General features: G+C 35.7%; 1 protein-coding gene across 1 annotated transcript in view; it reads left to right on the top strand.

Annotated features, from left to right (window-relative positions):
• SLC6A14 (solute carrier family 6 member 14) overlaps positions 1–21,579 on the top strand; it is a gene marked incomplete at both ends in the record, with an annotated part of 64,105 nt that extends 42,526 nt beyond the window's left edge. Inside the window, 7 exons of the mRNA XM_081042818.1 lie at positions 4,876–5,104; positions 7,010–7,135; positions 8,334–8,452; positions 8,993–9,092; positions 9,868–9,977; positions 20,448–20,615; positions 21,433–21,579. Of these exons, the coding sequence (XP_080898944.1) occupies positions 4,876–5,104; positions 7,010–7,135; positions 8,334–8,452; positions 8,993–9,092; positions 9,868–9,977; positions 20,448–20,615; positions 21,433–21,579 (999 nt within the window). The remainder of the gene's footprint in view (positions 1–4,875; positions 5,105–7,009; positions 7,136–8,333; positions 8,453–8,992; positions 9,093–9,867; positions 9,978–20,447; positions 20,616–21,432) is intronic.

Raw genomic sequence — 21,579 nt, 5'->3', positions numbered from 1 at the left:
TCTCTGCTTTGCAGGGAGTCCTTTGTGGAGTTATTGTTGTGTGGTTAGTTGTAAATTCCAGGGGAGCTTTACAGAGGCTCACTCACGCCGCCATTTTGATGACGTCTCTCTATGTATCTTTTGATGTCTCCTCTTATTTCTTCTTTGACCCAGTTGTTCTTTAAAATTATGTTGTTTAATATCCACATATTTGTGGTTTTTCCTGCTTTCTTTTTTCAGTTGATATCCAATCTCAAAGCCTTGTGATCAGAGGACATTCTTGGTATGATTTCAATCTTCTTAAATTTGCTGAGGGTAGTTTTATGTCCCAATATAAGATCTATACTTGAGAATGTTCCATGTACACTAGAAAAGTGTGTATAATCTCATGTTCTAAGCTGAAGTGCTTTATAAATATCAATTATGTCCCTTTCATCCAATGTGTCATTTAGGGCTGGTATTTATTTATATATTTTCTGTTTGGATGATCTATCCATAGCTGTCAATGATGTATTTAGGTCCCCTGCTATAATTGTGTTTTGTTCAATTTCTCCATTTAGTTCTCTTAGTACTTGTTTGGTGTCTTTTCTTGCTCCCTGATTTTGGGCAGAAATATTGATTATGGTTATGTGTTCTTGTTGTGTAGTCCCCTTTATGATTAGGAAATGTCTATCTTTGTCTCTTGTTACCTTTTTTGTCTTGAAGTCTGTTTCATCTGATATCAGTATAGCTACTATTGATTTTCTCTGAATACCATATGGTAGTAGTGTCATTTTCCATCCTTTCTCTTTGAGTCTAAACTTTTACCTGTAGATATGTCTCTTGGAGGCAGCATATGATTATGTTTAGTTTTTTTTATCCAATCTACTACTCTGTTCCTTTTTATTGGTCAGTTCAGTCCATTTGTATTTAGGTTTATTATTGATATGTATTTCCTATCATTGTATCCCCAGTTTTCTGATAGACAGTGTCTCCATTGTTTCTTTGCCTTTTTGTTGCTGTCTGTTATTTCAGTTTGGTGGTGTTCTATGATTTTTCCTTGTTTCTCCTTTTTTTTAATGTTATGTATTTCAGCTCTGGATTTATTTTGTGTGTGTTTGCCATTAAGTTTATGAAAAAGACAGATTTATATTTAGAGTATTCCATTTTCTTCATCATGCTTCACTTCTCCATTCCCCTTTGCATAGTCAGATCTTACTCTCTCTCCTTTTATGTTTTTGTTGTCACAAGTTATCCCTACACATGTTGTGAGTTGATCTGCACAGCAGTAGCAAGTTGTCCTTCTCCTGTCGTTTTTTCTAAATGTTTTCTTCTTTTTCCTGTGTTATGTTTAAGTGTACAGTGTCCTATTTGGTGTAGAGGTTGCCATTTTTTGCTTCTGTCTTTCTGTTCATAATGCCGACAGACATGGTTTTGTATTCTTTTGCTTTTTTTCTTTGGGTCGAATAACCTCCTTCAGTATTTCTTGTAGTGCAGGTCCTGTGTTAGAAAATTCCCTTAGCTTTTGTGTCTGGAAACGTCCTTATTCATCCTTTATATCTAAATGATATCTTTGCTGGATCTATTATTCTTGGCTCATAGTTTCTCTCTTTCAATAATTTGAATAATTGATTCCCCTCCCTTCTGGCTTCTAGAGTTCCTGCTGAAAAATCTGAGGATAACCTAATGGGCTTTCCTTTATATGTTACTGTCTTCTTTTCCCTGGCTGCCTTGAGGATTCTTTCTTTGTCAAAATTTTTGATAGCTTCAGTACAATGTGCCCTGGAGAAGGCCTGTTGGGATTAGGTAATTAGGTGTTCTATTTGCTTCTTGGTTTTGAGGATTCAGTTCTCTCCACAAGTTTGGGAAGTTCTCATTAACTATTTGTTTGAATATAGTCTCCGTTCCCTTCTCCCTTTCTTCTCCTTCTGGAATGCCCATTATTCTTATATTGCTCTTTCTGATGGAGGCTGAAAGTTCTTGTAGAGTTATTTCATTTTTTTTTAAGTCACAAGTCTATCTTTTCTTCTATCTGTGTCATTTCCAGAGTTCTACCTTCAATGTTAGTGATTCTTTCCTCCATCTGGTCAACTCTATTACCTAAGCTGGCTATTTCATTCTCATTTCTTTTACTGAGTTCTTAATCTCCAGAAATTCTATTTGATTCTCTCTCTCTCTCTCTCTTTTTTTTTTTTTAACATTTCCATGCCTTTGGTAAAATGTTCTTTTTGTTCTCTGATTGTGTTTCTGAGTTCATTAAACAGCCTGTCTGTGTTTTCTTGCATCTCACTGAGTTTTTTCAGAACTTCACTCTTGAGTTCTCTGTGATTTATGTTAACATATTTCCATGTCTTTATGTTCATTTTCTGGAGACTTTTCATTTTCTTTCTGAGCTGCCTCATTACCTTGGTTATTCATTGCAGTTAATGGATAATTATTTCTCTTCCTAGACATCTACAGGAGTGGGTTCTGCAAAACAGGTTGATAAGAAGAGGTCTCTTTTTTTTTTTTTTGCTTTTTTGTAGGTAGAACTTTTTATTTTCTTTCCAACTCCAGCATTTCATTGTCTCTCATGCTGTAGTGTTATATTTTCTCTGCACTCTTCCAGCTTCTCACACAATGGAGGAATTCTCTGGAAGGTGGGCTATTCCTGTGTGAGCAGGTCACATGGATCTGAGTACACCACCTCAGCTTAGGGATTTGCAGAGCTTCTGAAATTCCAAAGCTCTCACTGCAGCAGATTCAGAGCCTGTGTCTTTCAGTGGCTCTGTTTAACTGTGCAGGGATCTGCCTTGATAGGTTGGGCAGGAGTGAGTAGGGTTGTGAGAGTTGGTTCTGAGCAATGGCAGCAACCACCAGCACAGCCAGTCCTGTACCCAAGGCTCCCTCCCCTTTGCCTGAACTAATTGGGATGTGAGTCTGTGGCTGTGGGCCACAGTTCTTAGAACTGCAAATATTCTATTCTTTTGATATGACACTGCTACTGTTCCCCTTTTAGCACAGGGCAGGCGGTAGTAGGGTGAAGTCTGGGAGGGTAGAGAGGGGCGGCTAGTCTCAGTGCCTACGGCTTCCATTCTCTGTTTGGCAGTGAGACCTTAAACCACCGTTTTCAGCCTTCTTCCCTCAGTCCTTTCTCTGAGGTCTCTGCCGTGAGCATTGGGTTCAGCCGTGTTATATGCTCATCTTTCATTCAAGACTGAGAGAGTATACGGGGAGCACTAGCTGTCTGAGTTCTTCCCTGTCTCGCAGCTGCGGTAGTTACAGAGTGCAGGGAGCTCAAAGCTCTGAACTCCTGTCTGCGTCCTGAGCCCGTGCGGCCTGTGTCTCCATAGTTCCTTCTTCCCGACTCCCCTTTTGCCCAATTTTCCCACCTTTAGATGATTTCACTTGCGTGTCTCTTATCTTGACTGTCTGCTATGGGGGGAATCCTTTGTGGAATTATAGCTGTTCAATTTGTTGTAAATTCCAGGGGAGATTTCAAGAGGCTGACCTCACACTACCATTTCCATGACATCCAGGATTTCTCATATGCACAGTGTCAATTAAAGGTGAATTGAAAACAACATTATAAGCTAAACTTTAATTTTTTTAGGAGAAAATATAGCATAGTATGTTTATGACCTTAGGTTAATGATTTTTTTTTTAAATCAGAGAAATCAAGGTCAATACATAAAAGCAAAGATGGACACCTTCAGCTATATTAAAACAACAACAAAATTCTTGGTTCATCCAAAAACACAATGTTAAGAGATTAAAATAATAAACCAGAAATTGGGAGGAAAAAATTAACATATAGACAAAGGATTAGAATACAAATTACACAAAGTATTCCCAGAGTTCCAATAAGACAAATAAGCCAAACAAATTTGGTAAAAGACATGAACAGAAATTTCACAGAGGAAGTAAAACCTAACTATTGAATATAAACACATAAAAATATGCTAAACCTTATAAGTCATTAGATTAATCAACCTTCATTTCAAAGCCACTAGATTAGACCATATTCAAAATTCTGACCAGTGTTAACAAGGATGTGGAAGAATGGGAAATCTCATAGCTAGCTGGTGGTGTGTGAAGTGGTACAAACCACTTTGAAAAATAATTTGGTAATATTTAATAAAAAAGAAAAAGATTCATATACTCTGTGAGATCACAATTCCACACTAGGTGTGAGGAGACATACAAGAATACTCACACCTACATTGTTTCTAATAGCAAAATAATAAACAACCTCAATGTCTATGAATAGAATAAAGTGTTTAAGTGTGGTATACACAGTGGGGCAATATAACAGTGAAAAAATGTTCAAAACGACATGTATTTAACCGAACCATATGAATTTACTTATATTCTTTCATTTTTGACTTACAAAGTTGAAATTTCAGATTGATGAAGGATAAATCTCATACAATACTGAATGAAAAAATTGTAAAGATTGCATATATTAAGAAAACTTTTCTATAAATTAAAAAACATGCAAAACTAAATTCCTTGTGTTTATGTTTACATATTTATGTGGTAAAAATATAAAGAAAAAAAAGAAAATAGTAAATACAGAAGTCCAGGTAGCAGTTATCACCAGAGGTTGGAAGGGTGATATGATCAGGAAGGGGCATATAGGGTCTTTACAAAACTGATTCCAGAGGTTTGCCGGTTACGTCAGTTGGTAGAACATGGTGCTGATAACACCAAGGTTGCTGGTTTGATCCTCGCATGGGCCACTCTGAGCTTTGCCTTTCTTAACAAACAAACAAACAAACAAAAACTGGTAACATTGTATTTCTTAAGCTGAGTAGTGAGTACTTGGGTGTTTATTTCATTGTTATTTATAATATTTATTCATTTGTATATATGAAATATTTTATGCAAATAAAAATTAAGGATATATGTTTTCAAATATTAAACTTTCTCTTATAGGTTTGGAAAGATGCTGCCACTCAGATATTTTACTCCCTTTCAGTGGCTTGGGGTGGCTTAGTTGCTCTATCATCTTACAATAAGTTCAATAACAACTGCTTCTCAGATGCCATTGTGGTTTGTTTGACAAACTGCCTCACTAGTGTGTTTGCTGGATTTGCTATTTTTTCTATATTGGGACACATGGCTCACATATCTGGAAAAGAAGTCTCTCAAGTTGTAAAATCAGGTATGGAATGCTATATATTATTAACTTTGATTAATTCAATATAGCTCATTTGAGGGACACTCATATTTTACAGCATTTACTTAAAGTGCTCAAGATTTGGAGTATTGCATTTTCTTTCTCGTTTCATTTCGTATAGCTTCATTGTTTTAATGATGGAATAATTCTTAGGTGATCTGAAAAAACAATACTATATTTAGGATCAATTGTTTTTAAGAAGACTTTTTTTTTAATTTTGTTTAGTCCTTAATATGAACTACTTACTGCATAATTACAAGTATCAGGCATCATGCTGAGCACTTTACATATATTATCTTCATTTATGCATATATATATATATACATATATATATATATAGCAAAAAAATGTATACTTTTTTAAAATTAAAGTTTATTGGGGTGACAATGTTTAGTAAAGTTACATAGGTTTCAGGTGTACAATTCTGTAATACATCATCTATATCACACTGTGTGTTCACCACCCAGAGTCAGTTCTCATTTAGTGGTTACCAGAGGGTGGGGGGAGGGAGGTGGTAGGTGAGGGTAAAAGCGATCAAATGTATGGTGTATACACATTTTAAGAAAATAAAACTGTATTAAAATTATAATACTCAATATATGCTGATAACAAAAGATGAATACAAGTCACGTTTGACTTCTGCAACTACAAGAGGTGCTCAAAGTGGTTACCATCAGTGTCCAGACACTTCCGATTACACAAAACTGCTGCTTGAGGAACGTTGACCAAAGTGTCCACTTATATCATTTTTGACACCCTGATATATACATCTTTTATTCATATATATGTAAGAGAAAGTATATAGTCTATAGTCTGTATCTATCATCTATCTATCTATATATCTATCTATCTATCTATCATCTATCTATCTATCCTCTTCTATTCCTCTATGTACAATTATAGCATTGGGTCTGAATTTTTAAAACACATTAATATAATATAGATAGAAACCCAAGTGACTTTGAGTGTCCAGTTTGAAAGTAATCTGATTAATGATCTTCCTAATTTTAAAGACATTAGCTAAGGATGCTTAATTACTTGGCTAAAGAGTCTTAGGAAAATAATTCTAGGTTCTTTTAAGTAGGAATCCCTTACTAAATTTTTATTTATGGTTAATATCATTTGATGGAGAGACAGATGAATGAAAATAGAATGTTAGGACTAGGAGGGACCTTGGAGATCATCTAGTGTCCAGCTCTTCATTTACAGAGGAAAGGATGGATGTGCAGAAATGTTATCTCTTGCAGAAGATCAAATAATTATGAAGTGACAGAGCCTAGACTAGAAGCAAATTCTCCTGTATCCTATGTCAGTCCTCTGGGAGGTTGGAGAACATTAAAATACTTAAAACTAAATATCACGTAATATAATTGAATTTTTAAAAATCTAGAAAGGTAACATACATCACATCAAAAATAAGATTCAATTCTGATTCTTTGTAGACATTTGGAGAGATGGTTGAAGACTAAAAAGTTAGTTCCATAAACATATCTTTTTTGGTAGTGTAATTGTTTTAGAATTTCTGGGCTAAGATAGGGTTACCTAATTTAGGTTTCTGGACTTTAAGAAAGTTGTTATTTTTCATCAATCTTAAAAAAATAAAATCAGTTAAACAAAATCATTGAAATAATTAAGATTTCTTATGTGAGAAATGTACCATTTACAAAATTGATCACACTAGCTTAATTCACGTCACACGTTCACATTATCACATCATATAAAAACCAAGTCAAAATTTTTTTAAAGTGAAATAGTTGCTAAAGAATGTATATCATGGATTGGGTTGCCAAATTAAAATGAGATTGTTCTAGTATGTTATTTGCAAAATGTCCAACTATGTGAATTTTCTTTGTAACTAATTTAAATTAAAGTAACATACATTTTTCTTAGGGTTTGATTTGGCATTCATTGCTTATCCAGAAGCTCTAGCCCAACTTCCAGGTGGGCCATTTTGGTCCATATTGTTTTTCTTCATGCTTTTGACTTTGGGTCTCGACTCTCAGTTTGCTTCCATTGGTAAGTAATACTCCCAGTGTTAACCTATCCCTCTTATATTGTACTCATGTTTACTGCACTTAAAAATATCCCTTTTTTACCCTTGTTTCCTCCCCTAGCATTTACTCTCATAATGATCTTTCTGAAATTCTTTTTAACTTAAATTTTAAAAATACAAGGTACTCAGGTATAGCCATCCAAGAGGGAAAAGTATTAATATTTTATCATATTTGCTTCAGATATTTTTTAGGAAAATAAACTGTTACAGATAAATTTGAAGTCCTCTATTTCTCTTTCGCTAATGTAATTCACATTTCTTCCTTCATAGAAGCAACCACCACCATGGATGTTGTATGTTACTCAGTCCATGTTTGTATACAATTTATATGTACCCATAAGTAACATAAAATGTGAAATGTTCACATAAATATGTGAACATATTTATCATTTTGACAGTTGTCTTTTATATATATTATGGATGTCTGTTGATGTACAGTCGTATAGATCTAGTTAATTCACAATCTATTGCCATAATGATGGGCATTTGGATTATTTCCAGTTCTTAAAACGTACACTGCTGAAATGATTATTCTTGCCCATGGCTCTATGTACATATCAGAATTTTCCATAGGGTGCATGCCTAGAAATTATGAAACAGCTTTTATTTTATCAACTTATTACATGAGACACTTTAATAGCTTATTATTTACAGGATAAACTCCAGACTCCTCTAATTGACTTTCAAAGCCCTCAAAAATTTCAAACATGTTTCTTAATCCTACACTCATATATCCTTCTTCTTTTAGCCAGTATCCTGTTTCATGAACACATATATTTCTTAAACCTGGAAGGCCTTTATGTCTCCATGCATTTGTTCAAATATTCACCTTATTTAAAAGTTGTACTAGAATTCTTCCATCCCTATAACTTTCAAACTACCTCAGTCCTCCGGGGCCTGTTACCTTATTGTTGTTACCAATGACAACCTTATCAAACAGACTAAAAATGACAAATTGGGCTGCATTTGATTTTTATCAGAACTGCAAACAGTGACTGCCAAGAGACAGGACCCTATTGTTTTTCAAAAGCGTGGAGTAGGGACCAGACTATATTCTCAACATATATTTATAAATTTCATTAATAGAAGTTGAATTCTGTGATTAAACTTATTGGCAAATTAGTTGACCTATAACACGCCATTTTATTTTCCCTTCTGAAGAAACGATTACGACAACGATTCAAGATTTATTTCCTAAAGTGATGAAGAAAATGAGGGTTCCCATAACTTTGGGTTGCTGCTTGATTTTGTTTCTCCTTGGTCTCGTCTGTGTAACTCAGGTATATTTTAGTATTTTCTTATAGACAAACATTATTTGGAACATACTTTGTAATCTAAATGAAGAAACCAAGGTTTAAAAGGATGTTTAGTGACAAATCTAAGTCTAACTTAGATGAAGTTTTTCTGTTTTAACCTAGACTTTCCCCCCACTATCCCACAATTTCAATCATAAGTATATTTGACAGAGGGGGAGGAGGCCCAATAATGGTCAATTTCCCCAATTGCGATAAAGTTACAGACTTTAAACATACACTATATTTCTAGGCCGCTACTACAGAATACACAGACACTGTGTTTTATTTTGATAATCAACTATTGTAAATGCTTATTTTTTCCCCCAAGTGACTCAGTACAGGATAAAAGATGCATCATTTTTGAGATATTTAAATCCACATTTGAAAATATTAATTTTTGCATTTTGGGCAGAGGTGAAACCAAGGAGCATACAGTAAAATCAAATTAATAGATTCAATTTGAATTTCTCATCAATCATAAAAGTAACTAAAACTATACTTAAAAGTAATTGATTTTTTTGGTAGGCTGGAATTTACTGGGTTCATCTGATTGACCACTTCTGTGCTGGATGGGGCATTTTGATTGCAGCTATCCTGGAAGTAATAGGAATCATCTGGATTTATGGTAAATAATGACTATACAGTTATCTACATATTTTATTAAAATAATTTGATTCCTTTTCATTACTTGTACTATAATAGTAAAGTATAATCTAACTGGGCAAAAACATATGAATAAAATGTAAAGCTGGAATCCAAAGAACAGAATAAATGAGCAAACTAAACAGAAATAGTCTCAGAAATATAGAGAAAAAGCTGATGGTTGCTAGATGGGAGAGGGGTGGGAATGAGAGAGAAAGTGAGGGGATTAGAAAGCACACATTGGTAGCCAAAATATTGCCATAGGGATACGAAAGACAGTTTGGGGAGTATATAATACTGTTGTAAAGATTTTGTAGGATGTCAGATGGGCACTTGTCTTATTACGGAGACAGTGTAGATACCTGACCACTGAGACATTGTAGATACCTGAAACTGAAGCTGAATAATATTGAATGTCAACTATAATTTATATATATATATATATATATATATATATATATATATATATATATATATATATAGTCACGGGATGTGGAGTACAGCATAGGATATAGAGTCAATGGAATTGTAACAGCTATATACGATGTCAGAGGGGCAACAGATTGGGGGAGGGGGGTTATCACTTTCTGAGGGGTGTAAATATCTAACTATTACACCTGAAACTAATACAAAATATAAAGGTGTATGTGTCATTGCTGCAGTATAGGAAAATGTTCAAATAGAAAATTTGGGGCCACAATGAGTAAGGGAGAAAAACATGAGCAAGGGCTGAATGCACACTTTTTTTTTTTTTTAAGGAGGGAACAGATTCATTGAAGATATAGAAATGATGATTGGAGCAAAAAGGTGGATATTCTGGCTGTGGTGGAGAGCTTGCTGGTTTGCCATTACACCTATCCTTTTAATCGTAAGTATTAATATGTCATGAATTTGGTATCAATAATATATATTTAAACATTTCTAAGATAAACTTGAAGAATAACTCACATCTGAAACAATAAGATAAATTAATGTCATAAATTAATGATTTTTAACTTCTGCTTCATGACTGGTACCTCCAAGTTGCCTAAATTAAAATACCTTTGCAGTAATATTTTTGAGGCCATAGGTTTAAATATTTACCATTTGAGAAAACAAACAGGCTTCTATAGATTTAAAAGTCCTAAATACTTAAAAATTACCAGTAGGAAAAATAAAAGTAAATCATTTATTTGTTCATTCCCTAAAAAATATACTGTGACATATACAATCTGCTAGGTACAGAAAATAAAAATATGTATAAGACCCATACTCTACCTTCAAGGAATTCAATCTAAATATACTAATTGCAAAAAATCAATATTCAGATTTTAATGTATGCCTTTTCTCTTTATGGGTGGTATTTAGTACATGAAATTATTAAAATAAATTCACCTGTGTCAATAGAGGCAATAGTTTATGTTAATAAATTCAACAATTGGTGCTATTTAAGAGCTGAGGGAAAGCAAAAGATAGCATAAGACATGCTATCTTTAAATAACAGTTCAGGGCAGTAAATGGCTGGATGCCAAAATAAACATTTAATGGGATAGAGAATTATTATCTATTAGAGATAAGGGTGGAGTGTCACAGTGTCAAAGCTACATAGAAGATGTGATATAGTTCTCATTGTCCTGATGCTTCATAGGTTATCCTATTAAAAGCCATTAGATAACTTCATCTAGGATTTGCTTCACATCTGAAGTACCAAGTTTGTTTTTAGAGTATGTTGTTTTATTTTTTTAACATTATAAGATCAGTTTCCAGTTATGAACAGTTTGGGACTGGATGTGCTGAATTAAAATATCTGAATGCCCTATATTCTTGTTAAAGTGTCATATCTTCTTCTTGGCTTGATCCCTTTACCATTTTGTAATGTTCTTTGTCTCTAATTATAACCTTCACTTTAAAATTTATTTTGTCTGATATAAGTATTGCTACCCCAACTTTTTTCTCATTTCCATTTGTGTGAAATATATTTTTCCATACCTTTATTTTCAGTCTATGTGTGTCTTTCTGTCTGAGGTGGGTTTCTTGTAGACTGCATATGCATGGGTCTTGTTTTCTTATTCCTTCAGCTACCCTATGTCTTTTGATTGGAGAATTTAATCCATTTACATTTAAAGTGATTATTGATAGGTACATAGTTACTGCCATTTTGTTCGTATTTAATCTTCTTTTGTTTGTTGAGGATTTTTTGTCTATGTTCATCAGGGATATCAGCAGTGATCAGCCTTTTTTGTAACGTCTGTCTGGTTTTGGAATCAGAGTAATGGGGACCTCATAGAATGCACTCAGAAACCTTCCAATCTTTTGATATTTTTTGTAATAATTTGAGAAGAGTAAGTTGTAATTATTTTTTGAATATTTAGTAAAATATGAATGTGAAGTCATCTACTCCCTACTTTTGTTTGTTGGAATCTTATTGATTACTGAATCAATTTCATTAGTAGTAATCTGTTTGTTCAGATTATCTGTTTCTTGATTTATCCTTGGAAGATTGTATGCTTCTAGAAATTTATCCATTTCTTCAAGATTTTCCAGTCGTTTTTTTTTTCTGTTTGCTTCCTTTTTTTTTTCATATTGTTGCTCTGAGTATTTTCTCTAAAATGTTTTTTGCATTTTTGTGGTATCAATTGTCACTTCTCCTATTTCATATTTGATTTTATTTATTTGGGTCCTCTGTCTTTTTTTTTTTTGTATGAACATAGGTTTTTATTTTTTTAATTTATTTTTTAAATTTTATTTATTGTGGTAACAATTGTTAATGAAATTACATAATTTCAAGTGTACAATTCTGTATTACATCATCTATAAATCCAATTCTGTGTTCACCACTCAGAGTCAGTTCTCCTTCCATCACCATATATTAGATCCCCCTTACCCTTATTTCCCTCCCCCAACGCCCCTTACCATCTGGTAACCACTGAACTATTTTCTGTGTCTATGAGTTTTTGTTTCTCATTTGTTTGTCTTGTTCTTTTGTTGTTTTTGGTTTATATACCACATATCAGTGAAATCAAAGGGTTCTCTGCTTTTTCTGTCTGACTTATTTCACTCAGCATTATTCTCTCGAGATCCATCCATGTTGTCACAAATGTTCCTATATCATCTTTCCTTAACGCCAAATAGTATTCCTTTGTGTATATATACCACAACTTCTTTATCCATTCATCTATCCAAGGACATTTTGGTTGTTTCCATGTCTTGGCCACCTTAAACAATGCTGCAATGAACATTGGAGCACACGTGTCTTTATGTATAAGTGATTTCAAATTCTTTTGGTAGATACCTAGGAGAGGGATTGCTGGGTCATATGGTAATTCTATTTGTAATTTTTTGAGGAACCTCCACACTGCCTTCCATACTGGCTGCACCAGTCTGCTTTCCCACCAACAGTGTATGAGGCTTCCTTTTTCTCCACAGCCTCTCCAACACTTGTTGCTATTTGTCTTGTTGATGATAGCCATTCTGACTGGGGTGAGGTGATATCTCATTGTGGTTTTCATTTGCATTTCTCTGATGATTAGTGATTTTGAGCATTTTTTCATATGTCTATTTGCCATTTGTAAGTCCTCTTTGGAGAAATGTCCTTCAGGTCCTCTGCCCATTTTTCAACTGGGTTGTTTGTTTTATTGTTGTTGAGTTTCACAAGTTCCTTGTATATTTTGGATACTAGAACCTTATTGGAGGAACAGTTTGCAAAAATCTTCTCCCATTCAGTTGGTTGCCTCTTTATTTTGTCGATGGTTTCTTTTGCTGTGCAGAAACTTTTAAGTTTCATATAGTCCAATTTGTTTATTTTAGCTTTTACTTCCATTGCCTTTGGAGTCAAATTTATAAAATGCTCTTTGAACCCAAGGTCCATAAGTTTATTACCTATGTTTTCTTCTATACAGTTTATTGTATCAGGTCTTATGCTTAAGTCGTTGATCTATTTTGAATTAATTTTGGTACATGGTGACAGATAGCAGTCCATTTTCATTCTTTTGCATGTGGCTATCCAATTCTCCCAGCACCATTTATTGAAGAGGCTGTGTTTCCTCCATTGTATGTTTTTAGCTTCTTTGTCAAAAATTATCTGTCCATATTTATGTGGTTTTATTTCTGGGTTCTCAATTCTATTCCATTGGTCTATGTGTCTGTTTTTCTGCCAATACCATGCTGTTTTGATTATTGTAGCCCTGTAGTACAAGCTAAAGTCATGCAGTGTGATACCTCCAGTATTGTTCTTTTTTCTTAAGATTGCTTTGGCTATTGGGGGTCTTCTGTTGTTCCAAAGAAATCTGATGATTTTTTGTTGTATTTCTTTAAAAAATGCCATTGGGATTTTGATGGGGATTACATTAAATCTGTATATTGCTTTGGGTAATATGGCCATTTTAACTATGTTGATTCTTCCAATCCATGAGCATGAAATGTGTTTCCATTTCTTTGTGTCTTCTTCAATTTCTTTCAAAAATGTCTTATAGATTTCAGCATATAAATCCTTCACATCCTTGGTTAAGTTTATTCTTAGGTATTTTATTCTTTTTGAGCAATTGCAAAGGGAATTGTTTTTTGTATTTCTTTTTCTGAGATTTCATTGTTAGTATATAGGAATGCAATGGACTTTTGTATGTTGATTTTGTAGCTAGCAACTTTACTATATTCGTTGATTGTTTCTAACAGCTTTTTGGTGGAGTCTTTAGGATTTTCTATATATAGCATCATGTCATCTGCAAAGAGTGATAATTTAACTTCTTCATTCCCAATTTGGATGCCTTTTATTTCTTTTTCTTGCCTGATGGCTCTGGCAAGAACTTCTAACAGTATGTTGAAAAGCAGAGGTGATAGGGGACAGCCCTGTCGTGTTCCTGAACGTAGAGCAAAGGGCTTCAGTTTTTCACCATTAATTATGAGATTAGCTGAGGGCTTGTCATAGATGGTCTTTATTGTGTTAAGGTATTTTCCTTCTTTACCTATTTTATTAAGTGTTTTAATCAAAAATGGATTTTGTATCTTGTCAAATGCTTTTTCTGCACAAATTGATATACTCATATGATTTTTGTCCTTTGTTTTGTTTATGTGATATATCACATGATGGATTTGCAGATGTTGAACCATCCTTGTGCCACAGGGATGAACCCCACTTGGTCATGGTGAATAATCTTTTTAATGCATTGTTGTATTCGATTTGCTAAAATTTTGTTTATAATTGTTGCGCATCAGTATTCATCAGAGATACAGGTCTGTAGTTTTCCTTTTTTGTGTTTTCCTTACCAGGTTTTCTGTCAGGGTAGTGTTGGCGTCATAAAATTAGTTAGGGAGTACTGACTCTTCTTCAATTTTTTGGAAGAGTTTGAGCAGGATTGCTATTAGGTCCTGTTTGAAGGTTTGGTAGAATTCAGTAGTGAAGCCATCTGGTCCCAGACTTTTGATTTTGGGAAGGTTTTGGATGACTGATTCAATTTCTTTACTGATGATTGGTCTGTTTAGATTTTCCAGTTCTTCATGGTTCAGCCTTGGAAGGCTATATGTTTCTAAGAACTTGTCCATTTCGTCAAGGTTATTGAATTTGGTGGCATATAGTCCTTCATAGTATTCTTGAATGATCCTTTGTATTTCTGTGGTGTCCGAGATAACTTCCCCTTTCTCATTTCTGATTTTGTTAATTAGTGTCTTCTCTCTTTTTATCTTAGTGAGTGTTGCCAAGGGTTTGTTGATTTTATTAATTTTTTCAAAAAACCAGCTCTTTGCCACATTAATGTTTTCTATTGTCTTTTTGTTCTCTATTTTTGAGGTCTGCTCTGATTTTTATTATTTCCTTTCTTCTGCTGACATTGGGTTTCACTTGTTCTTCTTTTTCTAGTTCTTTGAGGCGTAACATGAGGTTATTTATTTTGGATTTTTCTTGTTTCTTGAGATGGGCCTATAATGATATAAATTTCCCTCTTAAAACTGCTTTCGCTGCATCCCCAAAATTTTGGTGGGATGTATTTTCATTGTCATTTGTTTCTATGTATCTTTTGATCTCTCCTCTAATTTCTTCTTTGACCCAGTCGTTCTTTAAAAGTACGTTGTTTAATCTCCATGTATTTGTGTTTTTTCCTGCTTTCTTTTCGCAGTTGATATCCAATTTCAAAGCCTTGTGATCAGAGAATATGCTTGGTATGATTTCAATCTTCTTAAATTTGCTGAGGCTGATTTTATGGCCCAATATATGTTCTATCCTGGAGAATGTTCCATGTACACTCAAAAAGAATGTATAGTCTGATGTTTTAGGATGAAGTGCTCTATATATGTCAATTATGTCCATTTCATCTAATGTGTCATTTAGGGCTGCTATTTCATTATTTATTTTCTGTTTCGATGATCTATCCATAGCTGTCAATGATGTATTTAAGTCCCCTAGTATAATTGTGTTTTGGTCAATTTCTCCCTTTAGTTCTGTTAGTAGTTGCTTGGGATATTTTGGTGCTCCCTGATTGGGGGCATAAATATTGATTACTGTTTTGTCTTCTTGTTGTATAGTTCCCTTTACCATTATGAAATGTCCATCTTTGTTTTTTGTTGTCTTTTTCATCCTGAAGTCTGTTTCATCTGATATCATTATGGCTACACCTGATTTTCTCTGGGTACCATTTGCTTGGAGTGTCAATTTCCACCCTTTCACTTTGAGTCTATGCTTGTCTTTGTTGCTGATATGTGTCTCTTGGAGACAGCATATGGTTGGGTTTAGTTTTTTTATCCAATCTGCTACTCTGTGCATTTTTATTGGTGAGTTCAGTCCATTTACATTTAGGGTGATTATTGATATGTGAGGATTTCCTGTCATTCTATCTTTAGTTTTCTGGTAAGGTTGTGTCTCCATTGTTTCTTTGCCCTTTTGTTGTTCTAAGTTATTTCTGTTTGGTGGTATTCTATGATGTTTCCCTCTGTTTCTTCTTTTATTACAGTATGTATTTCAGTTCTGGAGTTTTTTTGAGTAGTTACCCTTAAGATTATGTAAAAGAAAGTTTGATATTTAGAGTATTCCACTTTCTTCAGCACGCTTACTTTCTCCATTCCCATATTCCGGTTCAGGCCTTTACTCTCCCCCTTTTTATGTTTCAGTGGCCACAAATTGTCCCCGTTGATGGTGGTCGAATAGCCTCCTTTAGTATTTCTTGTAGTGTAGATCGTGTATTAGAAAATTCCCTCATCTTCTGTATGTCTGGAAACGTCTTTATTTCTCCTTCATATCTAAAGGATATCTTTGCTGGATATATTATTCTTGGCTCATGATTTCTCTCTTTCAATAGTTTGAATATTTGGTTCCACTCCCTCCTGGCTTGTAGAGTTTCTGCTGAAAAATCTGATGATAATCTAATGGGCTTTCCTTTTTAGGTTACCGTCTTCTTTTCCCTGGCTGCATTGAAGATTCTTTCTTTGTCGTTGATTTTAGACAGGTTCAATACAATGTGCCTTGGAGAAGGCCTGTTGGGATTGAGGTAATTAGGTGTTCTATTTGCTTCTTGGATTTGAGCATCCAGTTCTGTCCACAAATTTGAGAAGTTCTCATTAACAATTTGTTTGAATATATTCTCTGTTCCCTTCCCTCTTTCTTCTCCTCTGGTATGCCCTTATTCTTATATTGCTCTTTCTGATGGAGTCAGAAAATTCTTGTAGAGTTCTTTCATTTCTTTTAAGTCTCAAGTCTCTTTCTTCTCCCATCTGTGTAATTTCCAGGTTTCTATCTTCGATGTCACTGATTCTTCCCTCCATATGGTCAACTCTACTACCTAAGCTGGTTATTTCATTCTTAATTTCTTCTCTTGAGTTCTCAATCCCCAGAAATTTCATTTGGTTCTTTTTGAAAATTTCAGTCTCTTTTGTAAAATGCTCATGTTGTTCTTTGATTGCGTTTCTGAGTTCAATAAATTGCCTTTCTGTTTTCTTGCGTCTCTTTGAGGTTTTTCAGAACTGCAATTTCAATTCTCTATCATTTAAGTCACATATTTCCATATCTTTAAGTTCCTTTTCTGGAGTCTTTACACTTTCTTTCTGAGCTGTCTTTTTGCCTTGGTTATTCATGGCAATTACTGATTTATTATTTCTCTTCCTAGACATCTACAGGAGTGGCTTCTGCAACAGGTTAGTGGGAAGAGGTCTTTCTTTTGTTTTCCAGTACTTGTTGGTAGAATGTTTTATTTTGTCCCTGACTGTAGCCTTTTTTTTTTCTCTCTCACATGGTAGTGCTATGTTTTCTCTGCACTATTCCAGCTTCTCACACAATGGGGGATTCCTTGGGAGACAGGCTTCTCTTCTGTTAATAGTTTACCTGGGTCACAGGGCTCAGTGTCCGTGTGGGTATGCGGAAAAGTTTTGAAGTTCCAAATCTCTTCCTGCCCCAGATTCAGAGCCCGTATGTTTCCGCAGTTCTGTTTACTTCTGCAGGGACCGAGCCATAGAGGTGGGGCCAGGGGCGGAGTGAGTTTTGAGAGGTGGCCCAGAGCAATGGTGGCGACCACCACAGCGGTCCTGCTTCTACAGCTCCCTCCCCTTTGCCGGAACTAGTTGGGCTGTGAATCTGTGTCTGCAGTCCACAGTTCTCAGAACAGAAAATATTCTGTTCTTTTGATCTGACACTGCTACTGTTCTGTTTCTAGCACCGGGCAGGTAGGGCGGGGAGAGCTCTGGGAGGGTAGGGAGGGGGCGGCTAGTCTCAGTGCCTAAGGCTTTGATTCTCTTCTTGGCAGTGAGGGCTTAAATCACCATTTTTAGTCTTTTTCCCTCAGTCTTTTCTCTGAGGTCTCTGCCGTGAACATTGGAATCAGCCGTGTTATATGCTGACCCCTTAGTCCTGTGGGCCATCAGTGGAGCCTTAGCAGTCTGAGTTCTTCCATCTCTCACAGCTGTGGTCATTCCGGGATGCAGTAAGCTCGGAACACTGAGCTAGGTCTGCGTCCTGCACCCGCGCTGCTCCTTCTCCGCACTTCTCCCTTCCCTCCTTCCCTGCTTGCGCAATTCTCCCACCTTAGGTGAATTCAGTAGTCGGCCTGTTCGTCTTTCCTGTCTGCTTTGTAGGGAGTCCTTTGTGGAATTATTCTTGTTCGATTAGTTGTAAATTCTAGGGGAGCTTTACAGAGGCTCACCTCACGCCGCCATTTTGATCGTTCTCTTGTAGGTGAGCCTTGAATTCCGTTGGCAGGTCAGGGGTGAGACTGTTTCTCAGTGTGACTGGCTCTGAAGCCTGGCATGCCCACAGCATATTAGCTGCTCTGTGAAAGCTGATCCCACAGAGCAGAATTTCTTCCAATGGCCTCTAGTGCCTGCCGAGAGCACCCTTTGGCTAACACTTGTGGGGCTAATTAGGTGTGCTCTGTTGTGGTCTGAAGTTGGCCTCTGCATGTGTTGGTTCTGGGGCCTCTTGAGAGGGGTTCCCCCTTCTGTCCAAAGAAAGCAGCTGCCTGTTACTGGCCTGGAGCTACTTGGTCAAGGCTATAAAGCAATCTGTGGTTGGTCACTGCCTCTGCTGAAACTGGAGGCATGTGGGAGAGCCCACAAAGTGAATCATGGATGGCTACCACCAGTACCAAACCTGAGCCTGTTCAGCAAAAGACCCAGGGAACACCAAGTCTATTCGCCACCCACCTGGAGCCTGCAGATCCCCAGGAGTTGTTCAGGAAAGATGCCAGGGCTGGGTCCTTGTTGCCAAAAGGGCCTCCTGTAGTGCTGGATCAGAGGCCAACTGCTTGTTGTTGAAAGAGCCTCCTGAGGTGGATGGGCTGTAGCTGGCATCCTTACAACATTGAAAGTGCCTCTGGTAACTCATGAGTTGGATGGGTCCCAGGAAGTCACAAGGGTGGAGTGATCAGAGTTTACCATGCCAGCCAATGAAGACTCAGATTTGTCCATGTGGAGGTAGGGCTCAACATAGGAAAGATGTCACACAACCCTAGGCTGCATGGAAAAACAACTTAATAACTGTCTGGGACAATAGAGGCTATCCCTCTAATCCTCTCCATAAAGCCACACAACTCAGTTTCTCCCTGTATGTCTATTGCACTTCCCGAGCTACCGTCCCTCTGTTGAAGACTAGGGTGAGTGCTTGGGAGAGAGTGAATCTGTATATGCACTCTTTAAGAGGATGCCTGGGTTTCCAGCAGCCTATGTCTCACTGAATGGATGCCCATTGTTTTTCATAGCCAGATGTTGTGGGGGTTCCTTCTTCTGGCACTGGTGGTCTGGACTGAGGAGCCAGGTTTGGGACTGGGAACACTTGCTCCTCAGGGGGTACCTCCACAACAAAGATATCCCTTCTGATTCTCAACTGCCACATATGGGTATGGGGCCAGCCTGTTTCTCATCTCTGACCCTCCTACCAGTCTTGATGTAGCTTCTTTATATTCTTAGTTATAGGACTTCTGTTCAGCTAGTCTTCAGATGGTTCTCCAGATTGATTGTTCTCTAATTTAGTTGTAATTTAATGTGGTCACGGGAGGAGACAAGTACAGTGTTTACCTGCTCTTGCTATCTTGGATTCTTTCATTCATAAAATTTTTTACATTTTAAAGATATTCTGAGCTACATTTAAAAAAAATACTTGGTGATTTTTGGTTTTGATTATTTTGTTTAGTTTGCTTTATAAAAATACAAATACATAATTAGCTTTGATGCTACAACATGTATAGTATGTTTTTAAAGACATTTTTTTCAAAAACTTGGCCTTAAAGTGTTTCTACCTTTAAGATTCAGATTTCATTGTTTTACCAAAACATACATTGAGTTTGTTCTTTTTTTCTCTCTCAATAAATGGCTCTAAGTGAATTGAGACTTGGTAAATGTGTACTAGAAGTGTGTGACTGCGTTTGGGTGTGGATTCAGGGATGGTCTGCACAGTGGGAAATAATAAAAATAATTGCTGAGCCAGGAGCAAAGCAGGTTCACTAAAGTGTACTTTATGTTCTCACTGAATTAATTGATATGCTGGCTATGGCATAGAATAATACCATGATATTATAAATAAAATTTAAATTTCAATAATATAAAATTTCAGATATTATTTTACTTTCAATCTTTTGTATTTTATGGTAAAGTATTTTATTGAAATACATGTTGGACAAGTATTTTATCTTTTATAAATATATGAAGTTGCTAATTTTGGAAGAATCAATTCATAGCCAAATACAAGTTATTTACTTTTGTTCATTTAGTATTGTTATCTTTTGGCTAGTTACCGGATTGTCTTAGTTGCTTGAATGTATTTTCAGTATAATTGCTTTTGATAAATTACTTCTAAGGAATGGAATCAAATTGCTAATAATTAGTGCAATTGAAATCATTAGTGTAATAAAGTCAAATTTTTTTGCATTGTTTTCATATTTTACTTTCACAGGCAATTTTGATCTGGTCATTGGTGAAATTCCAGAGACCTGTTTATGCTGAAATTCCATACCCAAACTGGGGAGTTGTGCTAGGCTGGTGTATGATTATTTTCTGCATTATTTGGATTCCAATTATGGCTATCATAAAAATAATTCAAGCTAAAGGAAATATCTTTCAAGTAAGCACATTAAATTAATATTATTTGTACTTCATATAAAGTATTTATGACCAAATCAATGATTAATTTACCCACATGATGGCAATATGAGATTATGACCAAGAGATCAAATTAATCACTTTTTCCTTTAGGCTACTTTGATGTCTTATGCAAACATCCGTTATTATGTGTATAACATTGTATTATACTACACACATATTTGCATGTCACCCTGTACTAGACTATAAGCTCCTTTAAGGAAGTGTCTTGTCTTGCTTGTTGTTGTAGCCTCGGGCCCTATTAGAACACTTAGCGCATAAAAGTTATGATCTGTATGCTTGTAATAAGTTGTTCCTCAAGATGACGCAAAGCAAGTGACCTTTTTACTTTATATTTATAATATTCACTTTTAAAATCTGATCTGGTTATCATACATGTCCTAATAGTGTGTCTAGACTGGAAAAAGGCTGGTAAATTATCTTGAACACAAATTAGACGGAGTCATCCTTCTATCGTAGAGACCTAGGGGAATGGAGTTGATTATGGTATCTTACTAGGATGTAGGACAATGACAAGGTAGTCTCAGGAATCAGGTATTAATTCCCAAGCCCATCCAAGAATGGATTCAGATCAATGGTTTAACCCTGGAGCTCCCTTTCTTTGGTTCTTGAAATTTCCCAGGTATACAGTGGTTTAGAGCCTCACCTAATTATCACCATAAGGCCAAGACAATGAAATTTAACATTGTAAAATGAAAATGTAGTTTTATATTTGTTTATTTACAGAATGTAGCACTTGATTTCTAAGACAAGCTTTTAAATTTTTTTTTCCATTTTAGCGCATTGTAAGCTGCTGCAGACCAGCTTCTAACTGGGGTCCATACTTGGAACGACATCGTGGGGAGAGATATAAAGACATGGTAGACCCTATCAAGGAGACTGACCATGAAATGCCTACTGTCAATGGCAGTGGAAAACCAGAATGA

This window comes from Rhinolophus hipposideros (genome assembly GCF_964194185.1).
Source record: "Rhinolophus hipposideros genome assembly, chromosome: X".
Classification (NCBI taxonomy): Eukaryota; Metazoa; Chordata; class Mammalia; order Chiroptera; family Rhinolophidae; genus Rhinolophus; species Rhinolophus hipposideros.
The sequence above is the reverse complement of the archived record's forward strand: the minus strand, read 5'-3'. Positions and strand labels throughout refer to the sequence as shown.